General features: G+C 36.9%; 1 protein-coding gene across 1 annotated transcript in view; it reads right to left on the bottom strand.

Annotated features, from left to right (window-relative positions):
- Positions 1–695: 695 nt before the first annotated feature.
- Positions 696–24,555, bottom strand: part of srms (src-related kinase lacking C-terminal regulatory tyrosine and N-terminal myristylation sites) — a 50,529-nt gene continuing 26,669 nt past the window's right edge. The window contains exons 2-8 of the mRNA XM_028811700.2: positions 18,084–18,205; positions 16,887–17,053; positions 10,256–10,400; positions 6,510–6,668; positions 3,941–4,122; positions 3,501–3,657; positions 696–1,630 (exon numbers count right to left, since the gene is read on the bottom strand). Coding sequence (XP_028667533.2) covers positions 1,446–1,630; positions 3,501–3,657; positions 3,941–4,122; positions 6,510–6,668; positions 10,256–10,400; positions 16,887–17,053; positions 18,084–18,205 — 1,117 coding nt within the window. The 3' untranslated portion in view covers positions 696–1,445. The remainder of the gene's footprint in view (positions 1,631–3,500; positions 3,658–3,940; positions 4,123–6,509; positions 6,669–10,255; positions 10,401–16,886; positions 17,054–18,083; positions 18,206–24,555) is intronic.

Here is a 24,555-nt window from a genome sequence, read left to right as displayed (position 1 = left end):
CATACTGGTAAAAGGCAAAGAACCTAATGAGCCTCACTTTATAGCATCATTTGTAATTGTGATTTCATAACTTTAGTAACTCCTTCGGTACTTGATTTTCCTGTTATTTTGTCCACCCTCTGCATTCTTTCATACTTTTTCCTTACCAGACTTTTCTGGATGCGTGCCAAAGCATTTGTGCATCTTGACACAAAATAAGAACATACCGTCTGGTTTTTGAAATACTGCAGCCATACTTACATACAAATAAAAATATTCCTTATCTATTTCTGTCCGACAATTGTGACTCGTACTTTTTTTTCCCCCAGCTTAGTTCCTGGTTCACTATGAAACTGAACCACACAGCAAAAATATAAAGTACACAACATTCCTCAAAGTTTATTACCAAACAAGACAAAGATACACAAAACAAAGATGACAAGATTATCAATGAAAAAATCTAATATAAAAATACATGACTATTCACTTTAGAAATTACATCTACACAGAATTTTTCAAACTTTATATACAGTAGCAGCAATTTATTTTTTTTAAACTTCAATACTCAAAAACAAGTCATTTTGTTGTAAGTGTATGCTTTGATTATTAAATAAATTCTTATTTAATATAAACATTTATTTTATTTATCGGCTGCAAAGTATTTGCAAACTTAACAAAATACATTTTTCATTATCAAAATTGTGGTTGCTGACCTGCATTCATCTTCAAAAAAGTACACATAAAATGGGTATAAAAGAACATTTTTTAAAAAAGAAATTATAAAAATATGTGAAATTCATATTCCAGAAGAATTTCTGATAATGTAAAAGAGTTACACATACATTTACATCCTTTACATTCATTCAATGCAAATGCAAAAATGATTTTAGAGATAGATAATTATTTACTATACCCTGTAAGAACGGGCCAAAAGTAATTAAAAACAACCGCAAAAAATCACTGTAAGGAATTAACACATACCCTGAGAAGCTGCGTGAGGTATTACAGATTTGGAATACTCATCAATAAGTCCTTATTTGAAGTTGATCACCTTTACCATTTGGGTTGGAATTAAAATCATAATTTAATTTAGATGTAAACTTAAAATTAAAAAAAAAAATAGTATTAATAAAGCAATTTCTGCTGTACCATTGGACAAATGAACTTTAAAATTACAAATCTTTCAGTACAGTTTGAGAAGTCTTTTATACTGTTGACAGCTCCTAGGGAAGAAAATTTCATAATTAAAAAGGACAAGATCCAGAGGGTTAGGCATACAAAGTTATTCAAATATTCCTTGTAAGAACACAGAGGTTCATTTCAGAGGTTTAGAGGCTGCATGTTCATCTTTAATCTAGAGTGAAAGAACAATCTCCAAGAACTCGAGAGCTGAGTCTTTAAAGAATGATAAATAAGTGATAAAGGGAAGCAGTTTACATGGACAAGTAGTTCATGCTGTCCTGCATTTATTTGTGCATCCTTGAAATGAAGGCATGAAGGTGGCTCTGAAGATGATGAAAAGATGGTCTGTCATCAGGATTTTCTTTCCAGCAGTTTGACATTATTGTATAAACCTCACTGGAACAGTTTACTGGGCAAGGCATTCTATAACCCAGATTTAGCATTTCAACCACTTCTTTATTATTCTTTCCTGTAAAGTACAATAAATAATAGGCTGAAAAATCCTTTGTGTAAGAAATGAATTCATTCCTGAATGGTCTTTTATTGAGTTTGCGTTTTCTTTGTTCTTATGTTTTGAGTCCACCAATATTAGAAATGTTACTTACCTTAGACTGTACAGACATTAACATGTTAATATTTTTATTCATATTCTTAATTTTTACTAAATGATATTAGGGTGTAACCACTACAGACAGTCAGACGAGGTCTTGAGGTGCTGCCAGTTATGACAAGCAGGTACTCAAGAGCTATAATACATAATAAAAATGTAAATTCCTCATTTCATCTTAAATAGCCAATCATTGCTGCCAGATCTAAAATGTATCTTAAAATTCAAATGAGGATAAAAACAAAACAAGAAATATAAAGAATCACTTAAGACATTATCCTTTAAGTTGTTTAGCACTATAAATGCATTTATGTTTCATTGATGCAATCAATTATTTTTTGATCACATTCATTCCAATGAAGGGCGTTAAGCAATTTAACATTTATTTATGATTTCATTCTTTGTCAGGAATCCCAAACTAAAAATGTATTTAGTCAAAGCACTTTACAGATCTCTAACACAGAACCATAGAATGAACGATTCTGAATATTTTTTTTTTCACATTAATGCTAGGACAAGTCAATTCACTGCTTACTTCATAAACAGGATTTTTAAAACTGAAAGATTCCTTTTTGGGGTGGCACGGTGGAGAAGTGCTAGCGTTGCTGTCTCGCAGTAAGGAGACCCGGGTTCCAGAGGCGGCCTTTGGGGGTGGCGACTAGGGTAATCGCCCCAGGCCCCGCGCCTGAAGGGGGCCCCACAATAGGAGATTCTTTTGTCACCGTCTGCTCATCATACAAATATGCGGGGCCTCTGCAAGACATTCAAATCCGTTATAGACTGAAATACAGTACGTGGTGGATTTCTTCTAATTCCTGTGACCGTTGCGAGCGCGGAAAGAAGCTTTTCAAAGTTGAAACTTATCAAAAATTATCTACGATCAACAATGTCGCAAAACAGACTGCACAGTTTAGCTATTTTGTCAATCGAAAAGGAACTTGCCTCAACATTGGACTACGAGGATCTTATCAACGATTTTGCTCAGCGAAAAGCCAGAAAAGTGGACTTCCATCTGTGACTGTCAAAGCAGCTGTTTGGCAAGTGTTCGTTTTATTACAAGTGTTCTGGTTCTCTGTAATTAAATAAATTTGCCGACTCCAGCGGGTTCGGCAGAAACGACTGTTATCTAGTTTGTTAATTTTGTGTGCAAAATGTTTCTGAATCATTAATTAAGTTGGTTAAAGGCCACTAAACCAATATAAGAACAATTATAATACGTAATGTAATCAAACGGCCAATGGTACCTACATAAGGCACCATGTTTTTTAACAATAATAAGGCGTACAGCATTAGAGGCGGACAAGCCCGTGAGCATGGTGGTACGGTATATAGCCTACACTTAAGGCTTTCAGCCCCGCATATGACACTCGCCCAAGGCCCCGCGTACTCCTAAGGCCGCCACTGCAGGTTCGCTTCCCGGTTCCTTCCTGCATGGAGTTTGCATGTTCTCCCCGTGTCTGCGTGGGTTTCCTCTGGGTGCTCCGGTTTCCTCCCACAGTCCAAAGACATGCAGGTTAGGTGCATTGGCGATCCTAAATTGTCCCTAGTGTGTGCTTGGTGTGTGTGTGTGTGTGCGCCCTGTGGTGGGCTGGTGCCCTGCCCGGGGTTTGTTCCTGCATTGCACCCTGTGTTGGCTGGGATTGGCTCCAGCAGACACCCCGTGACCTGGTGTTAGGATATAATGGGGTGGAAAATGACTGACTGACATTCCTTTTTATATAGCTTTGCTTACCTTCATAAGGCATTTCCCCATATGTCACAATTTCATACATAAGAATTCCAAATGACCAAATATCAGATTTTATAGAATACTTCTGGAACAGGATAGCCTCTGGAGCTGTCCATTTCATTGGGATTTTGGTGGTACCACTTACTAAATAGATGTCATCCTACAAAAGAAAAGATTTCTTGCAAGTAAGTTTTTTGTTAAAATAAAACTTAGCATTTAAAGAAAACAAACATAAGCTTTTTCAAATGATGTAATAAAAATAAATATGTAAATTAGGTACTTTGTTAATTTTTTTTGTCAATTTGGAACAGCTGTTTATCTTTTGCTTAAATATTGTAACAAGAATAGGAGAAGTAGTTTCAGTGAATCCAATATTTTGCAAGGCAGAATTTTACCATCATGTCAAGTAACAGGAAATGAGTTACATTTAAAATTTGGATTACCTTAATAATACGGGCAAGACCAAAATCTGCTACTTTACAAATAAGCTCATCCCCAACAAGAATATTGCGAGCAGCTAGGTCTCTATGAACTATTTTTCGATCTTCCAGATATGCCATTCCTTCAGCCACCTGAGCAGCCATGTACATCAGTTTAGGTGTGGCTAATGCTTTGCCCTCTTCAGCTAACAAAGGGGAAAAATACAAAACATGCAATTGTTGTAACCAGAATTTGCAATGTTAAGCTCTACTCACTGTATATGATACAAAAAAAGAAAAAAAAGAAAAACATACACAATACATTCAAGGGTACATTTCTAATTGCTGTGTATCCTCGTCCCTAATGTATCTAAGATACACTGCTGATTATTAACGTTTGTTTAATGCTAAAGTTATTCATTTTAAGTCAGCATACATACTAGTAGAGTTTATCTGTGTTAATAAAATTCACAATCTGTCACAAACAGCCTCTCAGATCACTTTTTCCATGCAGTGCTAGCTGGTGTTGTATAACACTGTTCATTCAATAAATGTTATTTATATATTAGAAAAAAACTGGGTTTTTTTTCACTCAGATGTATTTGATCAATATCTCATTGCGGTTGAAGACCAGAAAGTATTTACTGAAAAATATGTAATAACAGATTAACTATATGTGTGTTACTACACAATTTGAAAAACAATGAAAACAGAATAAGCTGAATTACCTAACATATGGAAATTCAGGTTAAACTAGAACCATAAGTCCATAAAGTCCATAAAGATGTGTAGTCTCCACTATATTTTAATTAAGTACAACAAAACTCAAGAAATATTTACTTTCATCTGAAAGACAGCCTTTGAAACTCCCACTTATTTTTCACTTAAAATAATTTTTACTTGGAAAATCCCTTTTAACAATTAAATCCACCAGAAGGAAATTTGCATTAAGCATTTTATTATAAATATTCATCCATCCTTCCATTTTCTAATGTAGGAACCAACCCTCATTGTCAGTTAGCCAACATCTCTGGGACAATGGAAGAAAATCAGAGCGTATTTAAACTCCAAACAGGTAGGGCCCTAACTGGGCTTTTATGTCAGGATCCCACTATTGCTATCTCACAGCTTCTACTACTGTGCCACCACGATGAAGTGATGAAGACAAGTTACATTTATATTTATTTGCTTAGCATATGCTTTTATCTAAAGCGATTTGGAAAATAAGTAATCATCAGTCTGGGGGACTGTTTTGGAAGTTTTTCAGGGGAAGGTTATAAGCTGATCATCACAAGTGAAGCATTCAGAACAAAATACAAGCTAGAGACAATTCCTAAGTTACCAAAACCGAACAGCTAATATCAGTTAGACAGAAATTAATCAAGCACAAGTCTTAAAATGCTTCTTAAACACATTGCGGAAGTAAGAAGTTTGAATGGAGGTGGGCAGCTCATTCCACCAGCTAGAAGCTACACTTGAAACTCATTAAGATTGAGATTTTCATGCTACCCGGAGGTGGCATCACCAGACGCACACTGAAGTGACTGAAAAGGACCTCACAAGTGTCTACAAATGTATACGTGCTGACTTGTTGTCTACTCTGTAGGCAAGAATCAAGGATATGAACTTCATATATGTCACAACATTGAGCCAATATAGTAATCCGAAAGGCTGTGAGGCTGCATTTTGAATTATCTGCAGCAGCAAGAAGACACATGTCAGTACTCCGGGGGTTTGCAGTAGTCTAGATGTGACCAAAGCTTGAATGATGAATTGTACTTCATACTCGGTCAGATATGCTCTAATCTTGTGGATGTTGTATAAAGACAATGAGCAAAACTGAGAGACAATAGCAACATGGTCCTTAAAGGACAGCTGGTCATTGATCACAGCCTTAAGGTTGGGTGCAGACTTGCCGAATATTAGCAATGCTCAGTCAAGCTGAACAGGGATGGGGTGTTGAATAAATAGATGAGCTAGAATCACAAGAAGATTCCTCTTTAACAGACTGAGGTAGTGGTCCTTCTTCCAGTTTGCAATATCAGTAAAACATGCAGAGATTCTAGCTGAAACCATGTGGTCCTCTGGAGGGAATGATAGGTACAGCTACTGATAAAAGAAATCATGGGACTTGATGGTAGGGAGAAGAGGAGGGGGCCCAACACAAATCCTTATGGCACACCCTCATGCTTGCCTGATGCACCCTTGACATCTCTTCATTTTCAAGGCACAGGAGAGATCTAGCAGGATAACGACAAATGAGTGTTGGTAGTTCTGGCTCTGTTTGGTGTGCAGTGGCAGAATGTATGTGCCCAGGTGAACTTTAGCAGTTTTTGGCTTCAGAAAGTGTTATCACAGTATGGAAAGCGGACACATAAAGCTCAAATAAGAATGTGAACCAGTAGGCATTTACGGTCAGAGAGTTCCACTTGAAGCTTTTCTGTAACATTATCATACCTAAGTCACAGAAGAAAACAATAAGGAAGAAAGTACTATTTACTGACAGAGTGGTGCACTTAAAGGAAATCAGATGTAAGCAATGTAGTACATTCTATTATTATTATTATTCTAAGAAAATTGTACATTTACTCACAATGAAGAAATGACAGGAGGCTGCCTTTAGACATTAGCTCTGTAACAATGTAAATGGGCTCCTTGCCAGCACAAATTGCATACAACTTAATTAGCTTGGGATGATGAAGATTCTTTAGTGCCTGTATTTCTTTTCCAAATTCATCATTACCTATGTGTTCTATAACCACACAAGAGAAAACAAAGCAATTAATGTACAGAAAAATTTAAAAAATAATAAACTATAAATGCATCCCTATCCTGCCCAGGACAGGAACATACCATGCTAACAAAAAGCAGAAATTGAAGATGCTTAAAATGCTTAGTATTCAATTATCTTTAGTGAAATTAGATTAAGTTCAATTAGAAAAAAACTTTAAATATTAATTCCTTGGGGAAATTCAAATGCATACAGCAGCAGAAAAATAAAAAAACAAGAATACAGTCTCACAGGACAGATCATCCAATGACTCAACAAATTATTAAATAAATAAACTTAATGAGTACATCATGTGGAAGCAATGAATTGCCCGATAGCAGTGGGCAGAAAAGACTCCCAGAAGTGTTTCTTAGCACACTCCAAGAGAAATGCTAAACTGTAAAGAGTTACATTTATTTGACCGATTTTAGATTTTACTGGAAACCTTAATGAACTTCCTTGTTCGGGCATGATTACAAGAAACTAGTTTTACAGCATATTTTTAAGTATAAACATTTGTTTCAAGTTAAACCTCTTAAAATGGCTTTGAGTTTATAATTATGACTTTACTTCAGTGTTGTCTTCTTTTTCAATTCCTACAACTGGTAGAGTCAGGTTTGTAACAAATGTCACTGCAATGCTTCCATATGCTGTACTCTGCAGTATTAAAGAACTCCAGAGTGACAGTACTAAACACTGCACTGCTGTACCACAGCTTCACTGAAATGGAAGCAATTTTTTATATATTGTAATGGGCGGCATGCATGGGCTGGCATTCCTGCTGGGTTGAAACAAGTACCCTTACCTATCCAGAAGGCCAGTATAATGGAAGGAGCAGGGAACAACAACAACAACATTTATTTATATAGCACATTTTCATACAAAAAGTAGCTCAAAGTGCTTTACATAATGAAGAGAAGAAAAATAAAAGACAAAATAAGAAATTAAAATAAGACAACATTAATTAACATAGAAAGGAGTAAGGTCCAATGGCCAGGGTGGACAGAAAAAACAAAAAAAAACTCCAGAAGGCTGGAGAAACAAATAAAATCTGTAGGGGTTCCAGGCCACGAGACCGCCCAGTCCCCTTTGGGCATTCTACCTAACATAAATGAAATAGTCCTCTTTGTAGTTCGGGTTTTTTCGGGAAGACTATCAAGTGTGAATACTTACTCCCCTGATCAGGTAGATGGCAGCATCCCTGGGCTTTGGTACCCACAGGGCTTACTGAGAACTGGAGTCCCAGGATGCAGCCTTGTTGGGGTCTATGGGTGCCACCAGGTGGGTGCTGCGGGGATTTACAATCTCTACTTTATGAGAATTCTGCATGGCCCGGAAATACTTCCAATGGACCTTGTCCTAACACCAGAAATACTCCTGGGTCTTTGATATGGAATCAGGTGGAAGAAGGACAAAGCCTATCTGGGAGGACAGGAAAAGAAAGAAAGAAAGAAAGAAAGAAAGAAAGAAAGAAAGAAAGAAAGAAAGAAAGAAAGAAAGAAAGAAAGAAAGAAAGAAAGAAAGAAAGAAAGAAAGAAAGAAAGAAAGAAAGAAGTGAGTATTGGTTCATGCGATTATGGAGAAAAGCACCTGTGTGAGGCATTATTGTAATAGACCTTGCCTTTGACTTGTGCCTGGGGTTTGAGGTGTTGCAGTGCCCCCTAGTGGTCACAATCTACTCTCTATACAGTATATAAAATCCTAAGCCTAAAAGTGCAACGAGTTTGTGCAACAATTTTATGTGACGATTTTATGTCACTTTTTTTGCCCTCTTTAAATTAGGCTTATTTTAAAACCTACATATATATGTTTGGTATCATTCTTTTCAGGATTTATTGAACTTTAATGTGATGTTGCTAGATTTTCAGATTTGTATTCCATTTTTAAATTATAAACTAGAAAATATCAAGAACTCATGTCCCGCGAGACGAGACTTTGTGCCAAAAGATTTAACGAGGCCGGAAATAAAAGACAAAGAGTAGGATAGCTGCTGTACAGGCTTTTAAATGTTCGAAGCGCCATGCGAGATGCATCTGCATCATGCAGCATGGCAGCAGCAGGAAGCCAGCAGGTGAATGAGCAAAGAGGAGGTAAAAAAAAAAAAAAAAATATTTGTTTCCCATTGTATCACCATTTAAGAGGGGTTTTCAGAGGGGCAACCGCGTCTCCTTAGGGTGCGTTCAGCCCCCCTCTTTACAACGTGATCGGCAGAGACGCGAAGTGGCTGGCGTGTAGTGCAGGCCGGGAGGGTTGGCAAGTGAAGCGAGCTGGGGGCGAACCCCCTAGTATAAGTATATAATTGTAATCAGATATTTACTGAGTGAAACATCTAAGGGACTGAGGCACCAGATTAATTTTAATTGCTTTGATGGCAATATGGGTCATTGGCCAGATCCACTGTAAAATACATACTAATCATAATATATAATGATGATATAAAGGAACAAATCAAACCGAAACTGGCCAAGAAAATAATATTTTTTAAAATATTGGTTAAGGACAGAACCGTGAGGGATGTGAGGTCTTGTTGCTACATTAACCATTGCGGTAAAGGCTTTCAAATTGCTTTACTTTTGTGGGGGACAGGTGGTGGTGCATGTGGTCAAAAAATATACAGTGGGATGGAAGAGAATAACAGAACTCCTTACAGTATATCTAAAAAAGCAAAGAATAAGAACCTGTACTTTAGCAGCTGAAATGCCTAAATTTCAGAATCTTTAAAAATATTTACAAATGTGTTAATACTCAGCTAAATCCTGGGCTGAAAGGAAATGGAGAGTTCATCGATTGGTAGGGCCTCACTGAGAAATGCATGAATATGAGTTGGCCAGCTTGCATAGGTGGTCAGGTGTGTTTCAGTCTGATGTCATATTATGAAAACTAAGGACCAAAACTGGGAAGCTGATACCTTACAGTGAGGTAAGTAGAAGCATTTTTTTCTTTTTCATTCTCCTTATATAAAATGTTTATGGAAACATTACAGATCTTTTATGAACATTTTTTAAGTGGATTTTCATTACTAAATCTGTTTTGCATTCTGTTTTCATAAATCTCCCAGGCAGAAAAATGACGCTAATGATGCTGTCAGTATTGTCATTCACAGCAAAGGTGATGTACTCAAGATCAATAGCATGTCATCCATTACAGGCACTAAGGTGGTCCTTAATCCGTGTATAACATCTAAAATAAGAATCATACACTTATTTAAGTAAAGTAAATGGTTATTTTTTTTATCAAACATTTTGACTGCTTCCATCTGTCAATTTACTACTTTATACAGCATTATTTGTTGCACTTATTCATACTTAAGGTAGACCTTTGGATTGTGTAAATAAAACGTTATGTACATAAACGTTGTAGAGCTGTAAGGTAATAACAAATAGCAGTAGCTATGAATTGTTTATCAAAGCATAAATCCATAATACTCAAATTCAAACATTAAAGTTTAAATATGTCAATTTCTTTATGTTGAGTCCTTTGCTGGTATTTTCACAACTATTATTAATGCAAAAGAAGAACAAAAATTGTTACCACTCAACAAAAAAATAACGAAATAAAAGAATTCACACCTTGTTTTAACATTTTGATTGCTACATTTTTCTTTTCTTTCTTCCAAAGACCCTCCCAGACTTCACCAAACTGCCCCTCGCCTAGTTTCTTTTTAAGAACAAACTCTTCATGAGGTTTCTCCCAGGAATCTGGTAAGTACTGCCTCTGGGGGGGAAAAAAAGTTACAAAAAACTTACATACCACAGATCAAGTCTTTCTTACACAGAATTAATCATTTGAAAGCTGTTTTCTGTTTATAGACTACATTTGAGGAAAATTAGAGGTGACATGTTCAAAATTCACTGCAGTTCAATTATGTCCAAATGATTTACATATATGGCTCTGGTAAAATTACCAACACTGGTCAAAAAAGCATATCTTGTCCAACTGGTAAAACAAGAATAGCATGTACATAATCATCATATATAATTATTAAAATATAACAAACTGTAAGTACACCCATCATCTAATGTATTAAAAAAAGTTGAACCAACTGTTTAAGTCCGTCAATACTGTCTAGGAAATAAGAAAGGTGCTGTCAGATGAACAAGAATATGTGGTTTTTTAAAATCACTCAGCATAAACACTGTTAATATGTAAATAAATCATACTAATTACAAAATAAAAAGTCAAAACCACTTCAAAAGTAAACCACGACACTAGAAGCAGATGTTAATCTCAAAATTAAAAATAAACAAAAAATGTATTTCTGAAAGCAAGTTAGACAGCACAGTAGCAGCATTATGGACTGGCCTTACTTTTCTTCTTCTTGATCAGGTGAGGTTCTTAGGAGGCAACATGACTGACTGGAGTGACCAGATCAAACTTTTTGTAGTAAGATCTTTTCGGTGCCTCTGAAGTATTCACTGATACTTTAAGGCAGTAGGGTTGTATTGAAACAATAATAAATATTGCTTTTAACATTTTAAAATTACTACAATACTGATTTTCATGGTATCAGTTCTACAGCCTATATTATAAATGTATTTCCAGCTCGCCATGGCTCAAGCTGCAGCCCCATTTCCTTCCACTCATAGGTGGATAATAAGATGTCATTTTCAGCTGGGTTGGACTTTTCACCAGCACACTTAACTGACAAAGAAGGCTGCAGGACTGGCGTCTGGAAATACTCTGGCTTTGAACAAAATGGGAATGGAAAACCACAAGATTTATGCAGACCTGTATTCAAGACTTCCAAGCGAGTCAATACAAACTAATTTGAGAGGTATGTTATTTCTAATTTATGAAAACATTAATAAAGTATAAACCTGTAAACTTTTATGTTTAAAGTAGGGATGTGACATTTATTTTTTTCTACAGGTTAAAATTTTTTTGTTGCCAGTTAAAAATTGAATACATCAAGACAGGTGTCTGCAGCTCACTTTTATCCTGTACTGTACATTCAGAGCAACAGTCTTTAGCACTATCAGGCTCCATCGCTCCTTCAATTTTTAAACCCTCTCTATGAAGTCTGCTGCCATAGTGCATTACTTGCTTTTATTAATTGTGATTTTAAAATTATTTTCATGACATTATTTACATAGTGCTTGGGTGCATAAACAGTGGAGTTACTCTACTGTGTAATCATACCTGTGTTTCAGAGCATATATTTAGTACATTTGTGGCCCAACAACAACACGCCCTGGCCTCATGGAGGAGCACGTTGACATGCTAGTCTTTCTTGCAAAAAATCTGGAAAGTTACAAAGATATTGTATTTTATTTACAGAAAAATGCAATATACACTAATTGCATTTATGCAAAGCTTTTAAGTGTCTTCATTTTCTGCACATTTGTGTACAAAAGTGCATATTAACATTCTTTTGACTTGAATGTTTATTTTATGTTAATGTGTATTTTTATGTATACTGCTTACCAAATGCTTGCAATTAACATTTAATGACATTCGTAACATTTCACTGTACTACCACAGTAAGAGCATTTGTTTTCAATGTAAAAAACTGTGGACAGGATTTATACATTTTTTTTTCATTGTTGATAAAACTTTACTCATTTTGTACAAAAGATTGCACTACTTGAAGTATCTGCATTTAATGACTAAACTTTCTATTATTCGTTTTCATCCATGTTAAGATTTTGATGTGGTAATACTTTAGTTTAGGTACTGCAAAAATGCATCCGTTACTCATTTACCATTATGAAACTAGACCTCATCAAAGGCTTCTTTTGGTCTTCATAATAGTTATAAAATATCAGCTCATATTCATCTCTGTGTGGTGTGACATAGTGACAAAACCTAAAGGTGTTACCTTTAATGCATACAGAACTTCAATGTATTTAAATACCATATACCCATACCCATATACTGTATTGGGAACTGAAAGGGGAATCAAATATCATTATTTTTCATGATATTATATCAAAGTTTGAAATACTGGTATTGTGACAACCCTAGGTCATACAAGAGTAGATGCTTCTGGACTATCTTGTATTTGTCCTGATGGACAGGTAGCCCACCTTTGGGAGACAAAAGGGGCATCCTCACTACAAATCCAATTCAGCTAGTTTCTTTTAATTTGAAAACACACACACACACGCACACACACACCCACACAAAAACTGGTTCTAAAAATACTGAACAAAAAAACATCCAAAAATATATTCCAATTAATAACAAATGTTTGCTCTATTGACAGGGTCTAAGAAAAACTGCTGTTATTACTTGTAACTGCCACATTCAAACTGACATCTCATCAGATTTTTGCCTATAAAAGGATATGTTCCTGGTGTGTGTGGAGCAAAAGTGCACTATTTTACAGTGTCAATTAACATATTTGTTATTTAAGAAAACCACAAATTCAAGTTGATTATGTTTCTTCACTAATTCTTAATTTTAAATATTAAATAGAAAGAAATCATTTTATCCTCAAAAGAGATGTTAATTTACCGACTGCTTTAACAAATCAGACAATGAACCAGAAAGTGAGGTTTAAACAACAAAATTTGCTAAAAAGTATATGGTTTTTAAATGTAAAAGTAGCTGTAGCAATGGAAAAATATGTGCAAATGAGAAGAGTCCGATATTACGGACTGGTTATATCTTGGTCAAAGTTAATTCAGTTAATTTGAAGCAGGCAGGCACATTCCTTTGTTCACTTTGAGATACCATATTCAGGTGATCACCCCATGTAAGATTACAAATTGTCACTTAATTTTCTGTTCTATCAATGTTAAGCACTGAAAAAAATATTTTTTTTATTTAGACTTTAAGACAATAAAATAATAAACCAGTTCAATTAAAGAAGAAAGATGACACATTTCACTTATCATAGTACATTAGCGTGATGTCTTTACCCAAGGCAATGTTCTGTACAGGATTTTGATACAGCACAATTCTTTATATATACTTTGTGCAGTTGGAATACAGGGTAAGTGACTAGTTCAGGGTCACATTTTGAAAACCAAAAAAGAAATCTTGTGCTTTAAAATTCTTAGTAATAACACTATAATAACAGCACCCTGTAAGATAGTTACACATTTTTTAAAATGAAGGTCATATAAATGATTATACCGACTGTAGATTTAACAAAGGAATAGTACACACCTGTATATAAAGAATAGATAGATAGATAGATAGATAGATAGATAGATAGATAGATAGATAGATAGATAGATAGATAGATAGATAGATAGATAGATAGATAGATAGATAGATAGATAGATAGATACTTTATTAATCCCAATGGGAAATTCACATTCTCCAGCAGCAGCATACTGATACAATAAATAATATTAAATTAAAGAATGATAATAATGCAGGTGAAAAACAGACAATAACTTTGTATAATGTTAAATGTTAACGTTTACTCCCCCCCCAGGTGGAATTGAAGAGTCGCATAGTTTGGGGGAGGAACGATCTCCTCAATCTGTCAGTGGAGCAGGACAGTGACAGCAGTCTGTCGCTGAAGCTGCTCTTCTGTCTGGAGATGATACTGTTTAGTGCATGCAGTGGATTCTCCATAATTGATAGGAGCCTGCTGAGCGCCCTTCGCTCTGCCACAGATGTTAAACTGTCCAGCTCCATGCCAACAATAGAGCCTGCCTTCCTCACCAGTTTGTCCAGGCGTGAGGCGTCTTTCATCTTAATGCTGCCTCCCCAGCACACCACTGCGTAGAAGAGGGCGCTCACCACAACTGTCTGATAGAACATCTGCAGCATCTTATTGCAGATGTTGAAGGACGCCAGCCTTCTAAGGAAGTATAGTCGGTTCTGTCCTTTCTTGCACAGCACATCAGTATTGGCAGTCCAGTCTAATTTATCATCCAGCTGCACTCCCAGATATTTATAGGTCTGCACCATCTGCACACAGTCATCTTTGATGATCACGGGGTCTATGAGGGGTGTGGGCCTTCTAAAATCCACCACCAGCTCCTTGTTTTTGCTGGTGTTCAGGTGTAGGTGGTTTGAGTCGCACCATTTAACAAAGTCATTGATTAGGTCCCTATACTCCTCCTCCAGCCCATTCCTGATGCAGCCCACGATAGCAGTGTCATCAGCGAACTTTTGCACATGGCAGGACTCCGAGTTGTATTGGAAGTCCGATGTATATAGGCTGAACAGGACCAGAGAAAGTACAGTCCCTTGTGGCGCTCCTGTGTTGCTGACCACAATGTCAGACGTGCAGTTCCCAAGACGCAGAAAGTGTAATTCTGAATGATGAAGAATTCACCTCAAAACACTCTGTACTGCTTCTTTCAAACTACAAAATAGTCAATCTGCATTTCTGATGTGAATGTGGGTTTTTGGTAATGGCATCCAACCCAACACACCAAACATTTCTTTTCACGTTTATGGATGCTTCAGCTTTAGCTGTGGATATGTATAACAGCATGGAAATGCTATAGCTTGCTGTGATTTTAGTGTGTCAAGGTACCATGAGCAATTATCCGAAACACTAGAAAGTTTTGCTACTGGTTGAAAAAGCACACTAATAACAAGCTAAAATTTAGTAGTACTAGGGTGTTGTACCATGTTAGCCATTATGAATGTAGTGAAAAGTCAAGCAAAATGACACCTTTTATTGGCTAACTAAAAAGATTATAATATGCAAGCTTTCAAGGCAACTCAGGCACCTTCTTCAGGCAAGATATACATTACATCTTGCTTGATGAAGGGGCCTGAGTTGCCTCGAAAGCTTGCATTTTGTAATCTTTTTATTTAGCCATTAAAAGCTAAAAGTTGTAATTAGATAATAGTTAATTAGTGTAATTAGAATATAGTTATTCTATTCCATTAATTCTAAAAATAATTGTTGTTTTGAGCTTAAAAATCTCTTTTTATCTCAAAGCATATTGAAAGATCCAAAAAAAAAAAAAAAAAAAAAAAAACGAAAATACAGGATCTGAAGAATCCACAAATGTTATGACCAGGTTGCTGGCAGCTGGCACTGCTGTCCTTGAACTCGGGACAGCTATAGTCACAACTGAGGATGGACTCAGCAATAAGGTCACACAAACAAGCAAGAGTTGGTGTAAAATGCATTGTAGAAATTTTTTTAACGAAAGTGTCTGAATAAATAAGGTTCAGTGCTCTTTCAATAAATAAATAATCCAATAAAAACCAGAATGCATGTGGGGGTTAAAATCCACATCAATAAATATATCCAAATACTGTTTAATAGCAGGTCTAAAACACAGACAGGATCTGTCTCTGTTAAAAACTTGCGCCCTAGTGTGTCCATCCAATACTATGTCCCTGCAGCTCACCTTACAAGGTTTACTCAGCTATAGGAGATGCTCTTCCAGCATGTGCAGTCAGTCCTTTAACTGACTCCTACTCTGCCACCACTCCTTTGGGATTTATGGGCAGCTCCTTCTCTCACCTCCAGCCCTTGTTGCACATGGGACCTCTTGGAAATGGATGGACACCCTTGCTCTACTTTAATGTTCAGCAGAAAGCAACCCCACTCCAAGAACATCACTGCTCCACATGAGGCCTCTTCTGGAGCTCCATGACTCCTGTCTGCTCCACCAGCCCTACTGTGATCCCGACTTTCCTCCCATCATTATCTGATGGATTTCTCTACAAATCACTTATCCCAGGCTCCTTTGATAACTTGTGGGTGCAGGTGTCTCAATTATGCTCCCCAGAATGCTAAAGAGGAACTGGCGGAACTGAACACTTCACATGAATAGCTTGATCAGCCATGGACCTCTAACACACATTTTTACAACAAACTTTTTTACTCCCCCAACATATTCATCAATCACATATACAACGAATTTACAAAGGAGCGGCACATTCTCAGACAGCTGATGTGCCACAGAGCAGCACCAGGTAAGATAGTGTTAGGACAAGCAAGGCTTTTATGTGTCCATCTTTTCAGAACAATTGCTATATTCCTTCCTGGGCTCTGTAAGGGAAATACAAAATTCTGCCACTAGGCACACATCAAATCTAATGAATGATAAGATTAAATGATTTTTTCTTGTTTATTAATATTATTTTCTTATGAAAGAACAATATACATAAACTTTAAAATTCCATTATTATTGTATGCATGTAGATAATTAAATTATCACAGAATTAAGAGAAATTTCAGCTTTTCAAGTAAAAGGAAAAGGTCTAATTCTCTTCTAATGGTCTCCATGGTGCATATAAAAGAGATGGTGTAGCCTTTGATTTACGTACCTGTTGTGCACAAGGTCTTAATAATTCCACACCTAATGCTTGCCACTGGATTTTATGAAATGCTATCAGATCCTCCAGAGATTTGAAAGTCTTTTGGTTCGAAATACAGTAATCACCATTGTCTGTCCGTGATATTCTATAATGATTTACTTTGGTGTGATTACGAGCTACAAGGAAAAAAAATCTGTTATTGAAAACCTTTTTATTAAATTTTAAAAACTTGCACATACATATTGTAAAGCTTATCACTTTATAAAACTAATTGGAAACCTGAACCATTTATCAAAGCCATGTATTCAAAAGTGTATACAAAGGTGTTGCTTGAAACTAAGAACTGAATAAGGCAGCACAGGAGGGGCAGTATCAATGAGATAAAAAAAAGCACAAAAATATAATCAAAAGATTAAACAGGTCTAAAAAGCAAAAGAGGTATTGTGGGACTTCAGTCATTATTAGGGGTATTAGCATTGAGATGAAAACAGCTGTCTATGAAGGCTATTTCAGCCACCACAAGCCTTTTTAGGATCAGTTTTTTTAATGGTATTTTAAATTGCTATTAAGAAATGTGTATTTTATGTACTGTACCAATATATGTTATTACAATCTATTACTACTTATTTTTGGATATGACTCATTGTTGCAACATTTTTTAATAAAAAAATATAATATCTGTCTCTTTGATTAGCTAAACAATAATGTTCCAACTTTGAAAACTATATCCCTAAGCACACCTGAACTTTACACCACGCACATGTGTTCAACCTATTTTGAACATAAGACTCAATTGATGACAAGAAACTGACTTTTTGAGATAAACTGATATCGTCACTCACTGTATATATGTGCTCAAGCTTAATTTAAAAGTTTGTCAACATCACACGATGACTTTTATAACAACTTCTCTAACCTCCAGAAATACAGAAAAGGAGCCTACAGGTAAAAGAAATGTATGCCAAAGCAATCTCACCATTAAAATAATTTTACAAGATGATCATATTCTGATCATATGAAAATGTCCCCCACTAGTGGTCATGTAAAGCAACATACTTTTAAGACTGTAGATGTTCTGCAATTAAGCAATAATACTGTATGAAAATGTCCCCAAACTAGTGGTCATGTAATGCAACATACTTTTAATACTGTAGATGTTTTGTCATTAAATTTTAAAAAATACTGCATTCAAATAAAAACTTTTACCTGATAGGGAATATTCATCAGCATTGCTTTCACTGATTCGGACTAAAAATGCACCATATGCATTTGCAGAAGACATTAACAGACTCTCTGCATCCTTGCGGTTTATTGCTCCAAAATACCAGCTTTAGAAAAGAAAAAAAAACATTATTTAATGTTGTATTGGATTTACATTCACTAAATTTGCTCATGAGTCAAAGACACCAAAGAGGTTAATGCATTATTACAAAGCTTTTTCCATGGATCTTCAGTATTACACCACTACCAATTTAATCAGTGTCTATGTTGTCAGTCACACTATATATTCTAAAACAATCACATTTTTATTGCAGTTGAACAAGAAAGCAACAGTCATGACAATTATTAACAGTTATTAACAATCAAGGTACAGTAAGAAGTACAAACTCCCTTTGCACCACCTACCCCCATCCATCCCACCCAGAGCTTCTCTGTAAAAGAAGTCCCTGAAGGATCCATAGTTATTGACTCCCACACAGACCAGGGAGAGATGTACGACAGACCCTGAGAACCCAAAAGCAGAGAAGAGAAGAAAATAGAGACAAGAAATTAATGCTGGAAACACAATTCAAACCACCAATCCACCAGCCCACAACCAAATGTACAGCGAACACCCACTTCTCAATATTGTTCTATTCCTGCCGCTGAAGGTTCAGATAAGACTAGGTTAAAGAAAGAGGTTTCCAGAAATTGACAGCAATCTTACCAAGACAAAATATACTTTATTAGATAAACATGAGGGTTAAGAGTTAAGATGTCCAGGAGAAGAAATGCTTAAGAAAAAAGGGAATACTAATAGACAGAATAGAAGATTGGCAGTTGAAAGTTGAGACTGCAGTGCAAAACATATAAAGAAATGTGCAAGGAACATTTAAGGGACACAAGTGGAAAATGGGATCAACTGCTAAATGCAGAACATAATGTTTGCAAGGGGTAAGGTATTTAAAGTGAACATGCTGATAACTGAGGTTAATAGAGAAAGCAGAGTGATTATTAAATATAACTTTCCATGAGATGGGGAGGAAAAGAAGGGAGTTCGTATAACTAGATTAAAAAGGTAGAGGCCTAACAGTCACTACTGGCCTTATGTTTAAAGATAAACAAAAATGTTATAAAATGGGGTGGTAAGAGATTTAAGAGGATGTTGGGACACCATCTGCCTTAATAACTGATAGGAGTTGGAAATTGGAAAAGAAGGAGGAAGAAGAAACAAAAAACCTGGACCCCAGTAGCTGAAACTTTCCAAATCTGGTTATCATAAATGTCACCAAATTTTGAAATATTTTGACCTGCCCCAGGTGGAAATCAAAGATGGGTTTACCACCAATACAAAGATTGGGGTATCACTGTACCAAACTACAGAAGTGCCAAGATGTTTGTCAAATTTTGGGTCAAATCTGGAGAGCATATGAAGCAAGCCTTTAAGTTCAAAGAAGTGATGGGAAGAACTGACAGGGATCTATGGTAAGACTATGTGGAGCTCAATAGGAAAAAAAGATGGTGGGTTATTGAGAAATATTAACTCACTGTGTGCTGGTTGAATGATAATATAAATTACCGAGAAAAAAGCAAAATATCAAAAACAGAAGTTTAATGATATAGGACATAACCTGCAAGAGCGGCAGTCAAGTCAAGTTTGTGGACAATGATAGCAAGAGGCTAACGTGAGGAATTAAAATGTAGGGGATCATAGCAGACAGTAATTTTTGGTAGCTTTCTGATTATGAAATCAGGTGGTCAGATTGAACATCGTTATTGGTATATAATTCAAATTTGTTTTAAAAAGGTCTTGTTCAAAGGTAAAAGCCGATATTTGTTAAGAACAGTTGCTTGTTATACCCACAATAATTATGATATAGTGTTACTCCAGATGTGCTATAGAAAAAGCTGAGTGAAGGAAGAGATACTTACAAAGCTAAAACAGAAAACAAACTCATTCAGAATGACAGGAATGATGTCTGGAATGGACTGGTTATAATTACGGGATTCAAGCAATCTAGGCTCAGTTGCTAGAATAGTATGTGGACAAAGCGAACACCCTAAAATAATTTTCATAAAAAATTTTCCCTCCCACTGACACTTTCATCCAATGATCAGTCTTTCCACACCATCCCTACTACATTAACAACTCCTACATCATCAACTGGAATTGCTAGTGGCAAGTCCTCCTCTGACAATCAGCGTGGACTGTCCATAACTAAAGACCAAATAAGAAGACAACTGATGGAAGCTACACACAGGAAAAGCTGCAGGACTAGATGGAGTCCTTGAATTCTTAAGGCCTGTGCTGATCAACTTTATGGTGTCCTCCGTCATCTGTTCAGAAAGTGCCACTGCTGTGGAAAACATCCTGCATTGTTCATATTCCAAAGAAGTCGGGCACCTCTTCACCAAATGACTACAGACCAGTGGCACTTAAGTCTCACATCATGAAGATCTTTGAGAGACTGGTCCTGGACTATATGAGCCCTCTTGTGGTATCACCTGGACCCAAAGCAGTTTGCTATTGGACAAAGATTACAGTGGAAGATGCAATTATTCTCACCTGGACAATGCTGGTAGCACTGTGAGGATTATGGTTTTTTATTTCTCCAGTGCCTTCGATACCATCCAGCCATCCCTGTTAAGGGGTAACCTCAGAGATATGCAGGTGGATGAACCTATGGTGTCCTGGATAATGGACTATCTGTTGGGGCAGACAACAGTTTGTGAGACTCAAGGACTGTGTTTCTGATATGGATGTGAGTAACACTGGAACAACACAATGAACAGTCCTGTCTCCTTTTCTGTTCACTCTGTATACTTCAGACTATAAATATAAAAACTGGTCATGTCACTTGCAGAAATTCTCAGATGATTCTGCACTTATGGGGTCTATTGTTAAGGCGGATGAGACAGAGTATAGGAGTCAGGTGGAGAACTTTGTTTCTTGAAACAGAGAATTATCTACAACTTAACATCAGCAAAACCAAGGAACTGGTTATTGACTTTCGCCACACCAAAGAGCCTCTGCGTCTGGTGACTATTCAAAGACTGGATGTAGATGTGGTCCACTCCTACAAATACTTGGGGGTTCACATTAATGACAGGTTGGACTAGTCTTGGAACACAGAGAAATTAGATAAGGAAGAACAGAACAATCTCTTTTTCCTTAGGAGACTGCATTCCTTTAACGTGGGAAGTGACATCCTTCACGTCTTCTAAAACTCTGTGATGGCCAGTGCAATTTCCTAGTCTGTGGTGTGCTGGTCTGGTAACATCACTTCAAATGAGGCCCACCGAATCAAAAGGGAAATTAAAAGTGCAGGCTCAGTTATGGGATACATTCTGAACCCCTTGGAGGTTGTAGCAAAGGAGAGAATTAAAACAAAACTGAATGCCATTATGAACAAAGCTGCACATCCTCTCTGTGACACACTAACACTGAGGACTTACAGCCAATGAATTATTCAGTAGAAGTATGTCAAGTAACACTACTGGAGGCTCCTTCATACCAGCAGCAATACATCTGCATAATGCCTCACTGTGAGTGTGGCTGTGACAGCCAAATCAGAACTTTTCCTTCTTTTTAATTTTCTTGCTTTGTAGTCATTTTGGTGTGTGTGTATATTTATTTATTCATCTATTTAGGTATTTATTTATTTATTTAAAGAGCTCCTGCAAAAAGCCAAATTTCCCCCTGGGGACAAATAAAGTTCTGTCTAATCTAATCTATACAAAGCTGCAGTGTTTTACTGATCTGTCTTCACTTCCACAATCAGCCTTTTTGTTGTTTTGAAAGGTTAGCTTGTTATTTTCATTAGTAAAACTTACAGTCAGACCCCTTCACAATGCAAAGTTTTGTTTTTTAAACACATTTTTCTGAACTTCTGATCTATCTATAAATGTACTCATAGCAGTTCTTCTGAACACTTCTCCTGTACCCTAAAATTAACTTTTACAACTGATTCTATCCCATTCACTCTTAAACCTAATATTCCTGATTATTGTTTAATGCTAAAACTGTCTCATTAAAGCAAATGGAGAATAAGTGTCATAATTCAATACGCCTGGCCCACAATTAGTCTCTGTCTTACGAGGATGCTGGTTTGACATGTAATGCATAAAACACTGAGGTGTAATTAATAATATTTAGGCCACATTTATTCAAATATTGCTGTATCAATAAAGGTGAAGATAGTAGATAGATTATGCAGATCCTGACTTCATACTGTAACAATTGTGTTTTTCTGGATGAGTTCACCAGGTGCCAACTCGCTTTTTATTCTGAATGCTGTGCCATAAATGGTACTCTGCCATTGTCCTTTGGACACTTCCAAAACAAAACAAGTCTGCCTTCAACCTGCCAGCCTTTTGCCTTCTTTTTTACTTTACTCACTGTTCTTGCCCTGCTGCTGCCTTACTAACTCACCTGTATTCCTCCTGATGTTAAACCACTATGCCTATCACTGTTTGGCAGCAAGACACGTCATGTTTGCACCACAGAACTTCAACTAAATATGGCAAGTGAGACCCATGCAACAGTTTCATAAGTGGTTCAGGATTTACAGATGCACAAGCAAAAAAAGGAAAAAAAAAATACTAATGTGGCAAAACGTGGTGCCGGTGTGTTTGGCTCATATGGATTTCAGCTCCTTTTTGTGCCTCACTGTTCCAGGCAGAACTTTTGCACAAAGCCATCAGTATTAGACTATATAAAAGGCAGCGGTGCAGATGCAGAGGATTTTGATGGCACATATACTTTAAAAAATATCTGAGAAGAGTACCGCTGGGCTTCTTTTTTTTTTTTTACTCTTTGTTTTTGTTCTTGCTATGGCTGCCAAATTGGCCATTACCATAATAAAAGCACATATAAATGCAAATGTAATGTCCATAATCATTTACTCGATTTTAATTTGAATATTTAAACCTTATTATTTGACTGATTCGGCAGACCTAATCTGAAAGGACTGAGAAATAGTAAGTTGGTAAGAATGAATGCAATTGTGGAGAAGTATAACTATCTTGATGAGTTTATAATACATCTCACCAAAAGGCCGTCAAAGAAGGTAACAAATATTATTCTCTGGTTGGAAATTATGGATAAAACCAGCACGATCCAGGTGAATCAATTTACAAAAAAGAGAAAGAGGAGACAGCAGAGTTCAGCATCTGCATATACAGTATAGTGGTGCTATTTGTTTCCAAAAGAGCTCAGAAGGTAACCCATCCGACCTTGGAGGTTTCCCAGAGCTCAAGGAATCGCTGAACCTGTGTCCTAAGTTTTTCAATGGCAACTCCCCCAAAGAAGCCAAGTAATTCTAAACCATGCTATACATTACACAGGCGGCATCGTGGTGCAGTGATAGCGCTGCTGCCTCGCAGTAAGGAGACCTGGGTTCACTTCCTGGGTCCTCCCTGCGTTGAGTTTGCATGTCCTCACTGTGTCTGCATGGGTTTCCTCTGGGTGTTCTGGTGCTCAAGTGTGTGCTTGGTGTGTGTGTGTGTGTGTGTGCCCTGCGATGGGCTGGACCCTGCCCGGGGTTTGTTTCCTGCCTTGCGCCCTGTGTTGGCTGGGATTGGCTCCAGCAGACCCCCCGTGACCCTGTAGTTAGGATATAGCGGGTTAGATAATGGATGGATGGATTTACATTACAAAATATTAAACATGTGTATGTACATATGTAGCTACATCCTAGAAGGGGAGTACAGAAAAAAATAAATTTTTTTATCTTTATCATAATTTCCTCACAACAAATTTAGCTATAACCACATTTTTTCCTATCACTCTGAAAAATGCTGATCTTTTGGTACAGAGTATGCAAAGCAGCACACAACTAAAACTTTGTATTTTACAGCAAAAACCTTCATTTTGAATTGTTAGCTTGCATCAGGTCAGGTCAGGTCAGGTTGGGGAGCATGCACTGGTACAGTGCACTGCCCCAACACCACATGTTTGGCAACCCTCCAGGCAAACACCCGGTCTAGTCCCACCGCCTGGAAATGACCATCGATCTGCCACAGCCAGGTGGGCATCCCCTCAACAATGAGGATCCTGCGAGCCAGATCACCCTCAGGGAATCGCACCACATGGCCATTAGTGCTGTAACTGACGTTCTCTCACAATGCAGGTAACGTGCCTCATTCAGAACTCCGTAATCAACTACTCATTTGACACAAACTCAAACCAGCGGTACCCAAGGATTCTCCAAAGAGACACAGTACCAAAGGAGTCCAGTCTTTGTCTCAGGTCACTGGAAAGCGTCCATGTCTCACAACCATATAGCAAGACAGGAAGCACCAGGACTCTAAAGACTTGGACCTTTGTCCTTTTGCATAGATATCGGGAGCAAAATGGGTAGGATTCTGCTTATTAAACACAACAGATTTTTCTACTCCACTCTCTGATCTTGGATCGGAAGTTTTACTAAGAAGTGGGTTTTTCTGGTTTCTTTGGCACCATAAAGTATTGTTCATG

Source organism: Erpetoichthys calabaricus, chromosome 10, assembly GCF_900747795.2.
Source record: "Erpetoichthys calabaricus chromosome 10, fErpCal1.3, whole genome shotgun sequence".
In the NCBI taxonomy this organism is placed as follows: Eukaryota; Metazoa; Chordata; class Cladistia; order Polypteriformes; family Polypteridae; genus Erpetoichthys; species Erpetoichthys calabaricus.
This window is presented reverse-complemented; position numbering and strand designations above follow the sequence as displayed.